General features: G+C 31.6%; 1 protein-coding gene across 1 annotated transcript; it reads left to right on the top strand.

Annotated features, from left to right (window-relative positions):
* The first annotated feature begins 296 nt into the window (after positions 1–296).
* LOC127714476 (leucine-rich repeat-containing protein 74A-like) lies at positions 297–21,869 on the top strand. Its single transcript, XM_052220533.1, has 14 exons — positions 297–463; positions 6,637–6,886; positions 7,153–7,317; positions 8,098–8,288; positions 9,113–9,220; positions 9,944–10,037; positions 10,859–10,908; positions 12,412–12,493; positions 13,133–13,218; positions 15,477–15,671; positions 16,723–16,818; positions 17,844–18,107; positions 20,691–20,776; positions 21,240–21,869. The coding sequence occupies exons 1-14, from the start codon at positions 407–409 to the stop codon at positions 21,727–21,729; spliced, it is 2,214 nt and encodes a 737-aa protein (XP_052076493.1). The 5' UTR covers positions 297–406; the 3' UTR covers positions 21,730–21,869.
* Positions 21,870–22,193: the final 324 nt, after the last annotated feature.

The following is a 22,193-nucleotide window of genomic DNA, read 5'->3' as shown; positions in this document are numbered from 1 at the left end:
CCCTTAGTATAATTAACGGAAATATTATCAAAGGATACGCGATTCATTGCATTTGTATCTTAAGATGACAGAAATAAAAGTTGATTTTAGATAAAAAGGGACATCGTGATTACGTACAGATTGCATGATTAGTTAGACATTAATAATCTTCTGTACTTGTGTTATAATTTTCCATAATATAACTTATCTTTACTACGTAAAACAAGAAATTTATAAGAAGACTATTTATACGGTTAAACTGTACACAAACATAACTGAGATCAAATGACAATCTTGATCACAAGAATAACTTTTCATTATGCCATTGAAACAATTGAATGGACAGTAAATAAATATGTCTGTTAAACCATTAAAAATAAATTGATCTGATTTTGGATGAAAATTTCTAACTTTTGTTAACTTAAATATGGATATAGCAGGAGAAATGTCAGCAGCAAGGACTCCTATTTCTAGAATATCTGAGGTATGATACAAAATCTTGCTTTCCTAAAGTCGGTATCAAATTTGTCATCTAAGTTAGGTCACACAGCTCATCACGTTTTTATGTATCTATATATCCCTGGCTTTCATCACGTTTTTGTGTATCTATATATCCCTGGCTTTCATCACGTGTTAATGTATCTATATATCCCTGGCTTTCATCACGTGTTTATGTATCTATAATTCCCTGGCTTTCATCACGTGTTCATGTATCTATATATCCCTGGCTTTCATCACGTGTTTATGTATCTATATATCCATGGCTTTCATCACGTTTTTATGTATCTATATATCCCTGGCTTTCATCACGTGTTCATGTATCTATATATCCCTGGCTTTCCTAACGTGTTTATGTATCTATATATCCCTGGCTTTCGTCACGTGTTTATGTATCTATATATCCCTGGCTTTCGTCACGTGTTTATGTATCTATATATCCCTGGCTTTCATCACGATTTTATGTATCTATATATCCCTGGCTTTCATCACGTGTTTATGTATCTATAGATTCCTGGCTTTCATCACGTTTTTATGTATCTATAGATCCCTGGCTTTCATTACGTGTTGATGTATCTATAGATCCCTGGCTTTCATCACGTGTTGATGTATCTATAGATTCCTGGCTTTCATCACGTGTTGATGTATCTTTATATCCCTGGCTTTCATCACGTGTTTATGTATCTATAGATTCCTGGCTTTCATCACGTTTTTATGTATCTATAGATCCCTGGCTTTCATCACGTTTTTATGTATCTATATATCCCTGGCTTTCATCACGTGTTTATGTATCTATATATCCCTGGCTTTCATCACGTGTTTATGTATCTATATATCCCTGGCTTTCATCACGTGTTTATGTATCTATATATCCCTGGCTTTCAAATGTTTGTGTTTGATTGTTCCTGATAAATGCGAAAAGGGAAAAGCGCTTCGGATGCACGAAATTTAAAAGTGTTATTTTCGTTTGTCATTATGAGACACAATCTTAAATACATAATAAAAGTATATACCTATTGATCAATCCGTTCGTTCGTCCGTCGTTCGTCCGTTTACTTATTTCTCGTATTTTGTTTTCTGGAAGATAAATGAAGCCAAATCTTTTGCATTTTTACACATTGTCACTTTCCATAAGATACACTTCAATTTGGTGAATTTGACATTTCCCAAAAATCGATGTTATCGAAAGGGAAATGAAAGACTAGAGTAAACGTGACTCCAAGATCATATTACTCTAGTACAAAAATTCATTAAGATTTGCTAATTCTGAAAAACGATCAAAAGTTTAAGTAGAAGCATAATTAAAATTAATATGTACTTTCATGTCACAGAGGACATTTCTATAACATCCATTAATTATACGTTTGTTTGCTTTATATCAAGTTCTTGAACTCTTTAAAATACAAACACTATAGAAAAGTGTTTTCATTCTGTGGACATCCATAAAAAGAAAAATTAACAATAGGGAACGACAATACTTCAAAGTAGGAAAGTAAGAATGGTAGTGTGGGATAGAGAATGTTTATTTACACAGGTTTACCATAGTTATAATTTGTTATCAATTGTTCTATGATAGTTATGCAACTTACCTGACAAGGGACCATGATTGGGTAAAAATATCTAATGTCTAATGTTCGGCTATCCTCTATTCTTCTTCACCATTAAGAAATTGACCAATCTTGTAACAATTACAGAAATACACTTCTTTGGCTATTTTCTTCATAGTCCATTTCTTCTTCTGCTGTTTTATTTTTTGTTCATTACGTTTTTGAATAAAAATAAATAAATGTTGTAACGCTGGTATTTACAAAAAAATTAGGAAAAGATAAAAAGAAAAAAACATTAAATCTATGTATTTGTAAACCCAGTGAGAGACATAAAAATAACAAACCAGGTCTAACATATAGGGCCAAAATCTGAATATTTTTAACTAGTATCTACTAGTAGATTGTTTTCATTCGTACTCCTAACACTTTTTCTTAATAAGGACATAATGTCTGTTTGATACTATTGTTTGAAACGTAATTTCTGTGTTTAAAAAAAGTAAAAGAAGTTTAAATCATAAGCGACCTTTGATTTGAAATATTCAAATCCCTAGTATTATGTTTCGTTTTTTAAAGAAACAACGATATTCAAGTTAAGAAGTTGTGACATTTAAGATTATCATTTATATCTGACAGCTGATATAGAAATACCAATTAATTTTATAGTGTTCCATTAACGATGAATTTCGATAGTATTATATTTTTTTTACCGAAGGTCGAACGTAACATTGTAGAAATTGAAATCACACTAGCATTCATGTTTCCTGTCGAAATGAAGGATTTTATGTTTACTATTTCAGTTAATTTTGTTTTTTTTTCGCCTTCGTTTTTAATTTACTTTTGAGTGTGTCTGAATTTTTTTTGATATGTTGACACATAGTTGATGTAAGAGTGTGTTGCCCCGGGGATGGGTGCTAGAAACAAACTTGTAAATAGCTTTCTCCTAGACCCCCTTTCTTTTTTGTCAAATGTCATTGTTCAGAGTTTATTTCATTTTTCCACCTGTACATGTCTTCTTAGACCTTTTTCTCTTTCCTTTTCTCTCAATCCTCCTATTTTCCTATTCTCCATTTCTTACCTTTCTCCTTTCAAATGGATAACGATAACAAGAAGTTTATTTCTCATCTTCCGAAACGACAATAAATTACGTATAAATACAGGATTCTTTATAAAAAATACATATCATATACATTTGTAGGCGTGCTAGCCTCGAGTGTGGGAGGTCGTATGTTCGATCCCTGGTCGGATCAAACCAAAAACTCTGATAATTGCCTTCTCCCCTCACCACTCGACCTGATTCGGTGTGAAAGAGAGGCGAAAAATACCAACGGGACATTCAAACTCATAAATCGAAAATAAACTGACAATGCCAAGACTAAAAATGAAAAAGACAAACAAACAACAGTACACAAAACACAACATATAAAACTAAAGACAGAGCAACACGAACTCCACCAAAAACAGGGGGGGGGGGGGGGAAGTGGTGATGATCTCAGGTGCTCAGGTGAATACTAATAATAGAAAAGACCAGTAGGCTCTGAGTCAGAATAATGTGATCATGAATGATGACATGTCTTCCTGTGTACTATTGCCTAGTGACATCAACCTGTTTTTGTCCTGATATGCATGTAATAATTGCCGCTGGACGTTCACTGATAAATCAATCATTATCATGATCGTCAGCATCGACTATTTACCCTTTCACTCTTTTTCATTCCTTCCAGATCTTTCTCCCTGTCTCCATCCATATCTCTCTCTCTCTCTCTCAGTCTCTCTTTCTTTCTTTTTTCCTTTCAAAAAGACAAAGACAACAGGAAGTTTGTTTATCGTATTCTGAAACAACAATATCTTACAATAAGATCAAGTATTTATACAAATATTGTTTTATTATAATTTCAAAGTAAAAATTTAAGTCAAATGATAAGCTTTATTTTCCTGTCATTTGATACGTGTGCACACATAGAGATCAGTTGTCATATCTGTAAACATTTTTCAATAAGACATTCAAAGTCATTCATTGTAAACTTGTTCTTGGTTGAACATTAATTAAACCAGTTTGACTTACTGAAATTTGATACTTGTTATATTTAGGGGGTTATGTTTTATAATTGCGCCAAGAAGACAGCAAGTCAACAACATAAACAAAAACGTAAAATGACAACTTGAGGTAGATAATATTTTTACTTTTGGATATGTTCTTCTGATACTTTAAATGCTTCGTTGCTACTTTGTAAAAGGTTTTAAAGTTATATAATATAATTTTGTACATTCAAATGTATTAAGACTGATAAAAAAAATCCATGAAATTATTTTTGTTGGACTAAAATTACTGCATCGTAATGATAACAGTACGCACAACTACATGTTGATAGAAAATAAATCTGGTACCCTCAAGACCAAAACGATGGTAGGCTACATACATATAATTTCCGGGAACATCAAAATCAAAAGGCCGTAAAAAAAACCACTCAAATCAATCAAGACAACACTTAATCTTGCTGTGTTGTTTCTATTTCTAATGAAATATAAGATGAAGCTATTCATGGTTTAACTTGTGATTACTACATGAAATATTTATTTAATCTAAATTATGAAGAAACAAAAATCGAGAAACTAGTTTAACCCGCAACATGTTCATGTCTATGTCATAATATAAAAAAGAAGATGTGGTATGATTGCCAATGAGACAACTCTCCACAAGAGACCACATGACACAGAAATTAACAACTATAGGTCACCGTACGGCCTTCAACAATGAGCAAAGCCCATACCGCACAGTCAGCTATAAAAGGCCCCGAAATGACAATGTAAAACAATTCAAACGAGAAAACTAACGGCCTAATTTATGTACAAAAAATGAACGAAAAACAAATATGTAACACATAAACAAACGTCAACCACTGAATTACAGGCTCCTGACTTGGGACAGGCACATACATACTGAATGTGGCGGGGTTAAACATTAGTCAGTGTTTGACCATCTTAAATGGTTATTGTTATTTTTGAGAATTATGTGTCTAAGGCAGACCATTGATAGTCACTGTCTATCAAGACATTTAGACTTGAGGCGATTAAGAACTTGACATAACTTTGTTGAAGTAGTAACCTTATATGTCTATTGGTTTTTATGTCGTTTGGCGGATGTCGCATTGACTTATACCAAGCAACACCCTATATTCAAATTCATATTGTAAACCAAATTAATATTTACACGCTTTTGTGGATTATGGACCTTCGCCAATCAACTTTTTCTGTTGTATTTCAAACCCTTCGTTTTGTAATTATTAAGTAGAATTTATCCAAACTTATCAGTATGTGCTGGTATTGATTTGGACCTGAGTTTGAATTGGTTTTTATATGTAAGGTGCTGACATCTACGCTGTCTGTTCTCTCTTTTGTTGTTTCTATTGTGGATGTGATGAAATTTTAATTATGTTTTCTTCATTTCTTTTCATTCCAGTTAGTTGATAAGCTTTCTGCTTGTTATATACAAACTGTACTATATGAAGCATATTTAAAATTATTTACAGAGCCCCAGAAAAAAGAGGCAAGTCCACTAGTCTTGAAAGCTGAACTTCCGTTAAAATATCTTCAATGACTTGTCATTGTTAAATTTTTTTTATTACTAAATGGCCAAACGGTATCCATTATAAAAAGGTTATCTTCAGTTGTTCCGGAAATCAGAGACAATTACGAACTATTCATAACACTGCGTTGTTTCCTGGCAATATATATCTATTATACTAGATCCACTGATGATTTAATTGACTCTTCTGCACCACCTAAATGGATGTTTAATACTGAACTTGAATAGATGTTTCAGTGGTCAATGCTGACAAATAAGTTAACAGCATCAATTAAGGCAATCAATGACCAAACTAATCAAACTTTTAGAATTATCTCTCGAAAAAAGGAAAATCGTCAGTTTTTATTTATTTTACACTTCCAAATTGACGTCACAAAGAAGAAACATTGTGTATACATTTGACAATTATATAGGAGAGATTTAATAGTATTACACACTAAAACATGATTTATTAATAATATTTTATTAAATCAATACCAAAGGCAGCTATAAGCTATTCTTGTTAAATTTCTGTAACGTTTATATCATTTGTTCTATAGCTAAGTAGAGTCTAAATGGGTGAAAAAATAACAATATTTTGAAAATGGATTTAAATGCATTTAAAGATATTGATATATTCGATAATTCTGATTATTTTACACCTGACTTCGGATATCATGAAATGAATAGTCCTAGTTTCGAAGATAATATAAGAAAATATGACAATGTAAGTAAATAAATCGTGAGTTTTTCTATGTACAATTTAATTTAAAAACATTTTAAAATTATTTAATTAAAACGTTTTCCTTCTTCAAGTACCTGTCGAATTGTATGATTATTATATTTATTTGATGTTTCAGAAATAAGTTTTTTTTCCTTCTGTATTTGACGATTATGACAACGTAGGGTGGCAACCAGCAAACTTGGACAAATATATTGAACATCAGAGCACTCTTACTCTGGTAATTGAAAAGATATCCACCTAGTTTATTTCGAAAGATATTATCTATATACATATGGTATTTGTATACACTTTGCTCGGTATTTCAGAATGACAACCGAAGCCTTATTAAAAGACCACAGACAGCATCACCATATGTCATGGCGGTCAAATACAGAAACAAGGCGAAGGTTGCCAGTCGGAAGACAAATCGTGCCATCATTACACGACGTCGGACAGGGCGACGAAAGGCGTCATTAATAGACAGTGAATACGGGGGCTGTGAATCGTCTTTACACACCTATAATACTTCTTTAACAGACTTGTTTGACGAGTTCAACGATGATTTCGACTTTGATGGTATGCTTAAATAATTACATTCAGACGAACACTTTTTTGTTTAAGTTTGGTTAAAACATTAAAATGAAGTCTAGATTAGATAATCTTCGATGTTGCTATGTAAACATAAAACTCGGGTTTTTTTTTCATTACTTTAACTGTTCGTTTTTGTTTTATTCTATTTTTCAAAATTTTACGCCAGCCGTTTTGAGGACAAATGGTGCGTCACTGTTCGTAACTTTTATTGAGTTTTGATACTTTAAGAATGATCGTTCTTTGTTTAAAAGATTTGGCAACAGGGACAAACTCAGTTGAACTAGAACCGTGTTCAAAACCAGACACAAAACAAACATTTAAAGACTACGAAGAAAGCTTTGTGACTACGTCTCTTGAAAGTTGTTCACCATCACCTGTTCTGGCATCTAGAATGTCATCAGTAGGAGGAGTCAATCGTATACATTTGTTTTGCATTTGAATATTTTATCGGTCTTTGTGGGGATGGCATATACATGCACTATTCTTGTTAAACAATGGTGTGGCTTTGTACATTATAGTGTAAAATTTAACAGTTTTGTTGATGTAACTAACCGTTTTTATTTGATATTACAATGCGATTTAGTTTTGCTTCTTCTTTGTTGTACGCATCACTTTACATGTTCATTGCACAGAATAGAGAGGGTTCTGGCTGGCATTTTGATTTTGGCACATACTTGGTGTTTATCTTATGTTTTATTTTTCTATTACAATATTATTCAGCACAATTAAAGCTTAAATATATTGTATTTTGACGAAAACGCGAGATCTAGATTTACTATATAGTTGCATTTTGTGAGCAATTTCATCTCAACGTTAAAGATTATCATTCAACGTTTAAGGTGTAGAATCTGATTATGTATTCTGATAGATTGTTTTTTCGTAGTATAAAACATTTGTGATATGTAAAGATTCACCCAAAACCAAAATGAAAATAACGAAACTTTATTAGTAAAATATTCATTCTTTAAAACTTGATAACCAATCAAATTGCAACATTTTGATGTACCCATTTGAAATATTTACTAGGATTCTTAATTCCTGCCTCAGTGAATTTTAATAAGTAAAGAAAAACAACTATCAAAAATTCAAAAACACTAATTATTCTAATTTTATTTACTGAACTCTGTAATTCCATAACGTCCATCACATACTAAAATACTTTTATTTAATCTGTAAACAAAATACATACATTTCAGAGGAGGAAAGTGAATCCAGATCAGATAAGGATCCAGCATCATATTGTGAGAACCAATATCGGCGGATGTGTAAAATGTTAAATATTTCACCTGTATCATCCTTCATCCGGGAACTGTCAAAAAAGAGAGTATCCGTCAGGCATCGTTCGCTCTGTCCAAAGGATGCCAAAGCAATGTCTGTTGCTCTTCTTGTTAGTATACATATACTAGTATACTCATCTTAAATAATTTTTCTTTCAATTAACAATTAAAGTAAGACCTATGGACATTATTTAGTTTGCCCATGCAGACATTTTCAGTAAGTAACCTTTAGGACTATCAGGGAGCTACATGACATATTTCGAATCATCAAGCATCATATTGTGAGAACCAATATCGGCGGATGTGTAAAATGTTAAATATTTCACCTGTATCATCCTTCATCCGGGAACTGTCAAAAAAGAGAGTATCCGTCAGGCATCGTTCGCTCTGTCCAAAGGATGCCAAAACAATGTCTGTTGCTCTTCTTGTTAGTATACATATACTAGTATTCTCATCTTAAATAATTTTTCTTTCAATTAACAAATAAATTAAGACCTATGGACATTATTTAGTTTGCCCATGCAGACATTTTCAGTAAGTAAACTTTAGGAATTTGAATATCAGGGAGCTACATGAAATATTTCGAAATATTTCCAATATTTTTGAGGTCAAAGTATAATTTAGCACAACAACAAAAACAATAAACAAACAAAACAAATTTGAAAAAGCAGCAATAAAAACAAACTTATCTTTGTGTTACCATATTAATATTTTCACCTGCATCATCACCATGTGGGTAATGTCTAAAACAATATTCACTTAAATTACTTTTCTTACATTTTGTTTTCAGTGAAATTGAAATTGTATGATTTTTTCAGTGAAATTGAAACTGTATGATTTTTTCAGTAAAATTGAAACTGTATGATTTTTTCAGTGAAATTGAAACTGTATGATTTTTTAAGTATAAAACTAACAGTATGTTGGTATTTTATAGGAGAATCCAACAGTACAAATGTTAGATATGACAGACAATGAAATAGGACCAAAGGGTGCTTTATATATAGCTGAAATGTTAACAGATAACAGAATCATTACTGATTTAGTAAGTTCCCTTACACAAATTCAGAATATGCCTATTGATTTTTATTAATCGTTTAAGCATTCTGTCATTGAATGTTTTGATTAATTACGATAAACATTGTCAATATGAAGACCAGAGCTTTTTGTTGCAGTTTGTTAAATCATGGAAGTAAAATGAAATATAATATTTCCATGGTTATATTAAAAACATTATTGTAACCTGTAAAAAATTCAACTGAATTCCGCTTTTGCAGCAGTTTGTCATACCAAAACCTTATTGCAACATATAAAAATGTTCAAACAAATTTCGCTAGATCACCAAAGCTTTTGCAACAGTTCGTTGTATTGTAAACCGTATTGCAACTTTAAAAAAAAATTAAAACAAATTCCGATGCCATAACCAAAGCTTTTGCAGCAGTTTGCTATATCAAAAACCTTCTTGCACCAATAGAGAAATTAAGCAAAATACGCTGCCGTTTACCAAAGATTTTGCAGCAGTTTGTTATGTCAAAAACCTTCTTTCAAAATTAAAGAAATTAAGCAAAATCCGTTGCTTATATTGTGCAGCAGTTTGTTATGTTAAAAATCTTATTGAAACAAGTACAAAATTCAGGCAAATCTGTTACCGTTACTAAAGCTTTTTACATCAGTTCGATATATAAAATCCTAATTGACACATCTAAAAAGATTCACACAAATTCCACTGTTTTTCATTGGGATAATGGTTTTGTTTGACATATTGAAGAACTTATCGGACAGTCAGATTGGTATTGAAGGTGCTAAATACATTGTGAATATAGCAGTAGAGGTAGACAACTTTACTTCATTGAATCTCTCAGGTAAGATTTTATCTTGAAAGTTTACATAATTTCAAACGAGAACAATGGTGTAACAATATCTATCAATAAAAAAATATAACAAAAATACCAAACTCCAAGGTAAATTCCATTCGATGGAACATACAAACCGAGTGCAACAATTTTCGATGTTGCAATATATGACCTTGGTAACCCGGGCGACGTCCTGGCCGGTATGTTCTTTGTATTGTTGTCTATCATGCATAAAGCAACCAAATTTATGATGCCCTCGGGGGGAAATCCACCAGCAGAAAAGTTTCTTCTATGAAGATACTTGACATCGAATGGTAGTAGTGAAAAGTATAACAAAATACCGAATTCCAAGGTAAACTCGTTCGATGGAACACACAAATCGAGTGCTACAGTGTTCTGTGTACCAATACAGGACATTGGTAACCCGTCCTAGCCAGTGTGTTTTTAAAGCTTTAAAAAAGAGACAAAGGGACAATAACATTCATACATCAAAGAAAAACAGACAATAAAATGGCAAAAAAGAAAAACGACGAAAAAATCTAACAGACCCGAGACATATTTAGAGACACCATTCAACTGATGAAAACTAAGATGCTCTCAAAACGTCTTTGTGTGTGTCTTGGGGTTGTTATTTAATTAAAGTATACCCCACCCCACATCTCATTTCATTCAGATTGTAATGCATATGTCGTTTATAAAGATACATCAAATATTTCGTTTTTGTTTTTATGCCTAGTTTTACTTTTTATAAAAATTGAGACACGAGTAAGATTATAAGCATACACTTTGTTAAAAATATGAAATTTATTCTGTCTAATTTCATTTTCTAGGAAATGGTTTTCGTGAATTTGATGCAATACATTTAAGAAAACTGTTCGAGGTAAGATGTCAACAGTCTTAATGATAATCAGATTTGGCGCGGGACAATTTAACGAAAAATTAATAATAATTTGATGACTTTTTAGCGCAAAAATTATACCCCTTATTAATACCAATTAATTTTGGTGGTTACATATTGAACAGACGATTAATTCAACCTCGCGAACAGATCCCAGATGTAATATTGCTGCTGAAGGCAAAATTAAGATATAGTATTTTTCGGTTGTTTATTTGTAAAATTTTGCATGGAAGGATATACCAAAAACTTACCAAGTTCTATCAAAATTGTAGTTTTGAACCATCTTTTGGCATTCAAAATTTGAAATCATGTTGGGAGATTCGCCATAATTGTATAAGAACTTCAAAATACATACATGATGCTGTTTTACAGTGAATTTTAGTGAAGATACTTTTTATGCCCCACCTACGATAGTAGAGGGGCATTATGTTTTTCGGTCTGTGCGTCCGTTCGTTCGTCCGTCCGTCCGTCCGTCCGTTTGTCCGTCTGTCCCGCTTCAGGTTAAAGTTTTTGGTCAAGGTATTTTTGATGAAGTTGAAATTGGACTTCAACTTGAAACTTAGTACACATGTTCCCTATGATATGATCTTTCTAATGTTAATGCCAAATTGAGTTTTGATCCCAATTTTACCGTCCACTGAACATAGAAAATGATAGTGCGAGTGGGGCATCCGTGTACTATGGACACATTCTTGTTTTAAAATGACCCTCAGTCGAAATGAAATAAATTCAAGGAAATTGACTCTATATCTTGTAGAATTGATTTACGGGTGCTATTTATATATTCTAAGGTCAGTGGAAATGTTTTTGTCTTGAATTAGACTTCTTTCCCCGGACTTTATCTCAATTACACTTGCCAATTGATCACAAGACACACGATGCAAGCATCGAAGGAGAAGTTTACCTTTTCAGAGCTCACCCTCTTCCTCTCCAATGAGTGGTTGTGCGATTTGTTATCGATCAATGGAGGTATTCTGACGTAATGTTTAATGTTTTTGTAATTTTCTTTAGCCCAGACCATCGAGATATTTTTGTTAAAATTAATGAAATCGTGTACTTTTTTGCTAAATAAGTATAATCGTAAAAAAGCAGACTTTTAGGAATTCGTCTTTCATAACAATAGGAAAATTCATAAATATACTTCGTGGACTTCATGGATTTTATGTTTCATTGATTTCCTAACGTAATACTAAGCAATTCATCAGTCAGTAGTATTTTAATTAGGTCTGGAAACCTCATTAGTAGAATTAAAGTTTCTATCTGAAGCGATCTTTACGTAAGCATACAACCTCACTTTAATACCAATCAATTGAAATTATATGCACATTACTATTGTGACTGTAAAATTAAGGTATTATGATATTATCAACTAAAAACTCCCAATGTTGAATATATGCACTGATGAATGCTGACATTTAACGTTTAAAGAATGGTGAAATGCGAAAAAAATCATAACATTTGTAAAATTGTTTTTGTACATTGTAGGACACACATAATTTACTAAGACTAACTTTAAGCCATAATGAATTTCGTGAGTTTGGAGGGAAAGTCATAGGCGACGCATTAAGTAAGTGCATTTCATTTTCTCTCTTAATCTTTATGTTTACATGTTATTCTGAAGCCATGCTAATGTATAACAGAAGAATATGATAGTACAGCGGTATAACAGAAGAAGATGATAGTACAGCGGTATAACATACACTCAAATACAAATGTATCTGACTTTTACGTCTATCTGGACTTGGATTTTCGATTAATTAAAATTTGAAGTTTGATATTGCAGTAAACAATAAGATATTTTGTATGCCAAATGACTGCTAGAAATTTCATGCAGACTACTTCTTGGTCTGCTTCAAAGACTTAATAATTAGTCATTTCTTTTCGAAGCCAGCATTTATACAAAATTCTTTAATATAAGAGAATACAATGTTTCATAGTGTAAATGTTCCGTTTATGAATAATGCAAATCCCTCTGGCACTGTTTACATTTCACGGTTTCGTCTGTCCCTTTATGGCCGATTCTGTTGTTTTTACAAATCGCATTCAAAAAAAATATTTTTGAGGTCGTATTCACTGACATTGGCATCATCAACACTGATTTTGAACTGTTAGTCCCTGATAAATAATCTTACCATCGTTGTATATGTAGTCAACAATTTATAAATCAAATGAAGAGCACAGGAACGTTTCAAAAATATTTTTTCAGAAATCAACGATACATTAGAAGAATTAGATCTCAGTTGGAATCATTTACGGTTTGATGGTGCTGATGCTATTGCAAATGGATTAGCAGTAAGTACTTACACGTATAGGAATCAAATCATCGCGACGACTTAGACGGAGTAACAATCGCACGACAGTTACTGGTGTATAGTCAGAATACATAAATATACTTACACGTGTAGGAATCGAAACATCGCGACGACATAGACAGAGTAACAATCGAACGACAGTTACAGGTGTATAGTCAGAATACATAAATACGGGAAGAGCATATCATGGATTGGATGACTTTAAGACAACAATCCAAAAAAGTTCATCGAGAAATAATACAGCGATTATAAAACTTTTCTTCATCATAACCGACATTTGTAGGTCTTCTTGTAAAACATAATTCAGTTCTTACCAGTCGCAAGTGCTGAATTAAGTGGTTTTCTTTTATAGTTCTGCAAACATGTTATTTTTAATATTTTAACAATGAGATTTTTTATATATTTTCTTCATTTCTTTAAGGTTTATTGATATATTTTAGAGCAATGAAGGTGCGATTTTCGTAAACAACTGGTCTAAAATCAATACTTTCATAGCATGCAATGAAAGTCACATAAATAACATGCAGTGTAAAACCAATGTTAAAGCTTTTGAAGCCGCAAGACATATCACTTAATTCAATGATAAACATGAACGCGTGAATTCAGAAAGTCTGATAATGTGAAATTTTCAATAAATTAGACCTGGATGACACACATGACGATGCTCGTTTTCATTATGATAACATTTTGTTGTAAATGAAAAAAAATGTTTTAGCTATGTATGAGTAATGTGTTAAAAGTTCAGAAATCTGTTAAAAAGTATTGAGAAAAATTGAAAATTACAAAAAAATCCAGATTTATACATTATTATATATTAATTTGGATTGTTAGTTTTTACATTATCAGACCTTCTGAATTCAAGCATCCATGTTTATCATTGAATTAAGTGCTGTGTCTTGCTGCTTCAAAAGCTTTAACATTGGTTTGACACTGCATGTTATTTATGTGACTTTCATTGCTATGAAAGTATTGATTTTAGACCAGTTGTTTACGAAAATCGCACCCTCATTGCTCTAAAATAGTACTATCAGATTACTGAAAGTCTCACAAATAATTGAAAACCTATTTCCTTATCACATTATGAAAACAAACTAACTATAGAATACATAACTATGATTTAAAAAAAACTCCTCGAAGATACCAGGCTTATAATTTGATACGCCAGGTGCGCGTTCCATCTACACAAGACTCATCAGTGGCAACAGAATCAAAACACATGAGAGGCAATCTCAAATAAAATCATCAGTGGCAACAGATTCAAAACACTCGGAAGGCAATCTCAAATAAAATCATCAGTGGCAACAGAATTAGTACACTCGGAAGGCAATCTCAAATAAAATCATCAGTGGCATCAGAATCAAAACACTTGGAGGCAATCTCAAATAAAATCATCAGTGGCAACAGAATCAAAACACTTGGGAGGTAATCTCAAATAAAATCATCAGTGGCAACAGAATCAAAACACTCAGAAGGCAATCTCAAATAAAATCATCAGTGGCAACAGAATCAAAACACTTGGAAGGCAATCTCAAATATAATCATCAGTGGCAACAGAATCAAAACACTTGGAAGGCAATCTCAAATAAAATCATCAGTGGCAACAGAATCAAAACACTTGGAAGGCAATCTCAAATAAAATCATCAGTGGCAACAGAATCAAAACACTTGGGAGGCAATCTCAAATAAAATCATCAGTGGCAACAGAATCAAAACACTCGGAAGGCAATCTCAAATAAAATCATCAGTGGCAACAGAATCAAAACACTTGGAAGGCAATCTCAAATAAAATCATCAGTGGCAACAGAATCAAAACACTTGGAAGGCAATCTCAAATAAAATCATCAGTGGCAACAGAATCAAAACACTTGGGAGGCAATCTCAAATAAAATCATCAGTGGCAACAGAATCAAAACACTTGGGAGGCAATCTCAAATAAAATCATCAGTGGCAACAGAATCAAAACACTCGGAAGGCAATCTCAAATAAAATCATCAGTGGCAACAGAATCAAAACACTTGGGAGGCAATCTCAAATAAAATCATCGGTGGCAAAAGAATCAAAACACTTGGAAGGCAATCTCAAATACAAAGATGAAGAGTATCAAAAACCAAAAATTGTGTCAAATACGGATAGGGAGTCGAAAAATCTTAGTGTGTCGAATAATAAATAAAGGAGATGTATATTTAATGTGTAAGTTTTATGAATAAACATGACTTGGTTGTTGTTCATTTTTTGCAGTTGAATCAAGGTTTAAAGAAATTAGATATATCATGGAACGGATTTTCAATACGTGGTTGTGAATCTCTTGCCAAAGCTTTAGAATTTAATGAATATTTAAGTGAACTGAATTTGGAATGTAACAGGATAAACAAAGATGCCTTAGAGAAACTTTTAAAAGGAATGAAAATTAATCAGAGTTTACAAGTGTTGAAGGTATGCATAATGTATTTCCATCTTTTTTCTTCTTCTTTCCTGATAATTGATTTGATTTGATGGAATGCAAAGTTTAAACATGATGATGCCCTACGTCTTATTTACTTAACCAATAGTTAATATTGGTTAAGTAAATAAGACGTAGGTATCGACTCAAGGAAGAAATGGTAGAGTAAGTATGACAATTGTGCTGTATTGATAACACATCCAAGAAAGTGCACAATTATTTCAAGGTTGTAAATAATGCTTATAATTTCGACTACGCGTGTTAGGATTGGTCTCCAAAAAGTTTGTGATTACAACTTCGAAGATGTACAAAATGATTACTTCTACACTGAAGAGACATTTATTGTCGAAATCCGGATATGGTGTACAAATTTTTGCACCTTATGTTTGCGGTATACCATCTTTTCCGCAAGTTTATTGTATTCTGTTTGGTAAATTATTAATAAATTAAGATCCATTTTTACATCTGGTGATCTGTTTATTTGGCAATCGCCATGGCAGTCAGCAGGGTTTAAGAACATCCGTTGTTCGACCTGCTAGTCAAATGCGTTTTGTTAAAATATACTTTTTCACTTTTTTGGTCTTTTGGAAAATGTTGTTTGTGTTGTATTTAGACCACTCTACCAAGAAATTTGTTTTGCATGCACACGTATAAAAATTGCGGTTTTTATCCAACGCAATCATAGGTTTGAACGTTGTTTTCAATTTAGACTTGTATATATATATATATATATATATATATATATATATATATAAAGTGGCTAATATTGATTCGAATTAATTCTTCGGGAAAACAATGTATAAATGTTTTGGAATTGCTAGAGCTTATAATGGTACAATGCATCGAACGGATAGGCACCTCCTGATTTATATATACTATACATAAATATTTATCCCTACTATAGAATTGAATTATTAAAGTCACAATATTTGTATATTGCAATAGACTGGAAATTGAAAGTTTGATGAGTTTTGAAAAGACTAGAAGACAGGAATTTCAGGCTTTGTTTTCATTTTCATAATCATTTACTATCTTTCGTTTTAGTTAGGCTGGAATCCTATCACGACAAAGGGAGCACAGATGATCCTTGATTTTATCAACGATAATCCTACCTCAGGGCTGAAGAAAGTTGACATTCGAGTAAGCATTGAAATGGATGTAGATTTCTGTTTCTTTAAAGACACCACAAGGACCAAAACTAACCCCTGATTGACGAGAAATACATTAAAACCAAATCATATTTAGCTACAGCTTTAAAGCTATTTTCTAATTACACGCAGAACAACATTTTGCTTGATTTGCATGTTAAATTTACTTGGGTGTTTGCCCAAGCATTGTAATTAAGTTTGCAAGTTGAAGATAATCAATAAGTGGAGTTTCAATCTTTTAACACTATACACCCATTTTATTTGACATATTTCAATATTAATTACAAAGATTTGACCAAAGTTCACAGTCCACAAAACAACCAACTTTTGACTTACTCTCAATTGGAAAATATCTCTCAAAAAAGAGAACAGTAAAAGTAACTCGAATCGTCGTAATCGTGAAATTGAACAAAGAGTTGTATGTTTATATTATGATGTTAATATGATGATGTTTGAAACTAAAATAGCACGTCAATATTTAATATCCCCTCTTTTACAACTAATGCTCTTTCTGAAATCACATTGTCATTTGTCGGTTTTCGTGTGTTATAGTGCTGTTATCGTTGTATAACGTTGACTGTTCCTTTATTCAGTCCCTTTGCTATTATCGTTTATAAATTTTGAAATTATAAAGAAACTAAGGTTTCAACTCACTAAGGCAAAGTTGGTCTTAGATGGATTTGGCCATTTTTTAGGTCCTTTTTAGTTATATAACTGTTTCGTTTTTTTTTCATCCTTGGCTTTCAAATATTCGGCATTGAGCGTTCCTGATGACGGTAAATCAAGAAAAGCGCTTCAAACGCATGAAATTTATAACGTGTTGTTTCCATTTTTTCCATAGCATATGATAAATAAAATGACATTCACGCATAACTGCAAAAAACACACAAAAGGAATAAAAGCTGTTCAGTTGGAAGTCCTCTCCAGAATGTTTAGAATACGAAGGTTGCATCTTTATGTAGCTATTGTCATTTCCGATGGAGGATTCTTTTCTCCAACTTTAATTTTCTTTTCTAGACGCAGCTTGTAGAGAAAGAATTTTCAGAGAATGTGAAAAAACTAAAAGAAGATAGGGACATAACATTTATTCATGGACCAATTCGTGGAGCTCATGGTTCTGGTGACGATGATGATGAACTTTCCCTAATAGATGAAAATCCTATAATAGTGCTTATGGAATTCGGACATATGAATGGTTTCCGGCTAACGGATCTCTTTTCTGTTTTTGACAAAGATGGAAGTAAATCTTTGGACAAAAGTGAAATAAAAACTGGCTTGATGGTATGTTATTTGTGTAAGGATAGTCTTATAGAATGGTCCTAGGACAATCGTAGATAGGACTGTCCTAAATTAGCTTTGTTTTACGTGCTAGGGATACTTTCATTGACATGGCCCCAGTTCTTTAAACATTCTTATTTGTCAATAGGGGTATAAAAAATACAATTAATTCAATTACTAGTATTCGAAATATGGAACACACTGGTATTATTCTTCTATCTAATCGTTGGATTCTGAGATTTGATATCATTCAGGTGGCTTGTTACTCTTTGTAAGATACTGTAAAAATACAGGGTATGTTTAATAGGATTCAAAAACATGTATATAATATATGTTTCGCGCTGAAGTTTTTTATCAGTAAATATATTTATAATACTAGTTACATTATTTACTCATACAGATTGAGTATGTGTTCAGTAAAGGACACAGATTCCTTAAAGCTCATACGTTATCTTTGACTTACATAAATCATATTATGTTCGACAAATATAAATAAAGAATCTTATGTTTTTTTTGCAACTTTTAACACAATTTCTGGTTGTTACAATACATATATAATGACTTTTATTTTGCAGGGTATTTATGAAGTAGGTTACTATCTTTTATGGGCTGCGTTTAGTTTTGTTGGGTTAATAGCTTGTGTGTTGTTAGTATTGTAGTGTAGATTGACTTCTTAGATTGTTTTTGTCCTTCAATTTCTTTTTTATTTTGAAAATTGAAATTCAAATAAAAATAACGAAGATACGAATATCTCTTTTCAATTAATTTCTTTTGTTTTTCAAACTTGAATTTATTATCGAAATATTCTTCGATAGAAAAAGATATGCATATTTGGTCAATGCTAGTAAATTACTTTTTATTATGATAAAGGATTTAAATACTTTCACATATTTTTTTTTAACTATATTTTACATAATTTGAATGAAAACTGTACTTCTATTTACACTCAAATGTTCCAGACCAGATATTAATATATTTCTAAAAAAACAAATGTTCCAAACAAAATGTATTGTATTTAAAAAAAAAAACTAAAAGTTTCAAACCAAATGATATTACATTTCTAAAAGCACAAATGTTCCAACCAAAATAATATTACATTTCTAAATGAAAAAATGCTCCTAAAGATATTAATATTTAATTCTAACAACCAAATTTCCAAACCAAATAATATTATATTCTAAAAACAATAAATGTTCCAAAATGAATAGTATTACAATATATTTCTTACGAACCAATGTTCCAAACCAAAATCGATTATACTTCTTAAAGAAAAAATTTTCCAACCCAAATAGTATTATATTTCTAAATGAACAAATGATCTAAATCAAATTATACCTTAATCATTTTTATACTTTTTGGCAATATATTTATTTATATAAAAGTTTTATCTTATTGTTGCAGTGCAGTTTATAGATTAGAAGCAGTATGAACGTCTTGCTTACCATCTTTCAAATTATGTGTTTATTTGTAAAAAAAAACCCGATATCACCATATAGATAAACAATAACTGGGACACAATAAGAACAGAAAGTTTATGAAAAAGCTTAAAATGTTGAATTTTTCTGTTGCACGTATCTGAGATCTACTATAGATAAATAGTAAAACACGAAAATGTTTCGTTGTTGTGAGGTTGTTCGGTGTCAGAAAATTGTGGTGGCTTAAACCATTGTTATATTTTTTTACTGAAAATTGCAAACATAAAATGCACTGATTACCTAGCAATACGAATATGTTCATTTGTAATCAGACATCTGTAACATGTAAAATTATTATGCTATTGTATCTTGCATATATATATACAAACACGTGTTGTTAATTTATTAACGAATTTAAAGATTTAAAAGTAAAGGTTTCCAATGGTTTCAGTTTAGAATAAATTTTACAGTTATTTTTCTCTATGGTTTCGTGACAATAAAATTTAATGCAAATTTACCTTTTCCATATATATTTTGTGTAAAGTAAGGGAAGTTCGCACATCCTGTGGTTTAAAAAGCAAGGTTGGTGATGTTTATGATTTTGTATTCAAATAGCATGATTAAAATCTACATTGGACACAGACATTTTCTATCGTGTAAGTGTATAGCCACAAACAACCCCAATAACAATTCAATACCATACTACAACAAAACGAGTAATAACTACATTACACAGAATATATATATATACCTTTATGTTACCAGATATTTTGTAATAAACACCTTCATACAGAAATATTTGAAAAAGAAATCCGTTTTAAATGTTATACATTCTTTATCTTTCTGCATGGTTTTCCTTTATATTTCAAATTCTGAATTAATGTTCCATGTATGAAAACCTTCATATACGATACTATGGATTTTTTCATTTTCATTGATACCAATTTTCGTGGATTGATGCAAAATTTTATTTTCGTGGATAATTGATTTCATAGTTTTGACAAAGTCTGGATACAAACTTATAGAAAAATGCATATTTCGTTGAACATTTATTTTGCAGTGTACCTATACCAACGAAATCCACAAAAATTGTTATCCCTTGAATAATAATGAAATTACAGTATATCTATATGGTGCCAATGATCAGTTATATAAGTATTTTCATTTACAGATGGCAGGAATTCCTCTACAAGAACACTGTTTAGAGTTATTAATAGATAAACTAGATGATGATGACAGCGGAGAAATAGAATATGCGTATGTATTATTTCTACACAACAAAAAGTGTGTTTCAAGTGCTTGTAATATGAATTTAATATTGCATTAAAAGCCGGTTACTTATAAATCTGTTTCTTAGCAAATTTAATTTGCCAACATAAAATGACTATGGCTTAAGATTAGTATGAAATACAGCTCATGGCACATGTGTCATTATTAGATTTAATTTTTCATCTTAACGCTATTCTTCTGGTCTGGTTGTGAAAGTAGATGACCCGCTTTTTGAGTGATTATGTTTCAATTATACAGTTTAAACTCTAATCACAGAAGACACGTATTGGTAATGTTCTATTCATGTCTATATCTGATTTTCACAGGCGTTGCTTCAAAAATCTCCAACAATTGGTTTTATAAGTGCCATTCTTCATTAAACGGTGCGTTTTCCCTTAAACTCTTAATCTGATTTATTGCTAAGTATTTGAACTTATTTGGTACATTTTAGTGAAATGATGCAGGCACAGATGATTCATAGAAGACAAAAGGCTAAAATGATGAAGGATATATCAGATGGCTCAGTTGATGTAGAAAAGACAGAGGTTGGACGAGTTAGAGGCAAATTACATAAACTAATGGCTAAACATATGGACGGAAACCCAGCTTTCAAACGTCGCGTTGATGATTTTAAGAAGTTAATGGAAAGCTCACAGAAAGATGAAATCCTTCGACAAGAATTTGAAAAGAAGATAGCATTGCGTAGATCATCGAAAGTTGAACGAGAGAGAAAACAAGAAATCACAAAGGCAACTGAAGAAGCACTGCAAGATATTGTTGAAGCGGACATAATTGAATCACAAATCAATGTCGATACCAGAAAACTGACAAACCTATCACTTGAAAAAGATGAAAAAGATCATACATTGTTAAATAATGGGAAAAATAAAACACCGCGTTCTAACAGAAATGAAAATGATTGGATAGCTTTACATGTTTAGTTCGACTGATTTAATTTATTGTTTTGTTGTTGTTGTTGTTGTTCAAACATGTTACAAATGTACAAGTCAAACTGTTTTGCTATCATTTTTTAAATAATTGTGCCATGTCTTATTGTCGTATTAAAAGCCTTAATCATAAAGCTTTTTTGTTACAACATATACTAAATTATAAGTTATCCTACGATGCTAGTACTATAACTTAACCACCAACAACGGTAAATTCAAGCCAGCAAACGTTGTCGAATTTATGTTGATGTAACGTTAAAAACAATTAACTGAACTCAATTACAACCAATTCATCTTCTGAAATTAAAGAGAAGGCCTGATTAACTAAGCAAAACTTGAAAACCTTAATACGTACACAGGCTCAAATTTACGCAATGAAAATTCGTAGTATCGACCGTCCTTGCTTTCCTCGTTTCTGACTTTGCATTGAGTAGTTTCCATATATATTGTAAAATCAA

This window comes from Mytilus californianus, unplaced genomic scaffold (genome assembly GCF_021869535.1).
Source record: "Mytilus californianus isolate M0D057914Y unplaced genomic scaffold, xbMytCali1.0.p SCAF_9, whole genome shotgun sequence".
Taxonomy (NCBI): domain Eukaryota; kingdom Metazoa; phylum Mollusca; class Bivalvia; order Mytilida; family Mytilidae; genus Mytilus; species Mytilus californianus.
This window is presented reverse-complemented; position numbering and strand designations above follow the sequence as displayed.

Bases quoted from the DNA above. Each gene is read 5' to 3' on its own strand.
- LOC127714476 (XM_052220533.1), top strand. From the start codon at position 407: ATGGATATAGCAGGAGAAATGTCAGCAGCAAGGACTCCTATTTCTAGA. The intron at 464-6,636 runs GTATGATACAAA...TCGGTATTTCAG, and splicing joins CTATTTCTAGAATATCTGAG to AATGACAACCGAAGCCTTAT. The intron at 12,494-13,132 runs GTAAGTGCATTT...ATATTTTTTCAG, and splicing joins AGTCATAGGCGACGCATTAA to AAATCAACGATACATTAGAA.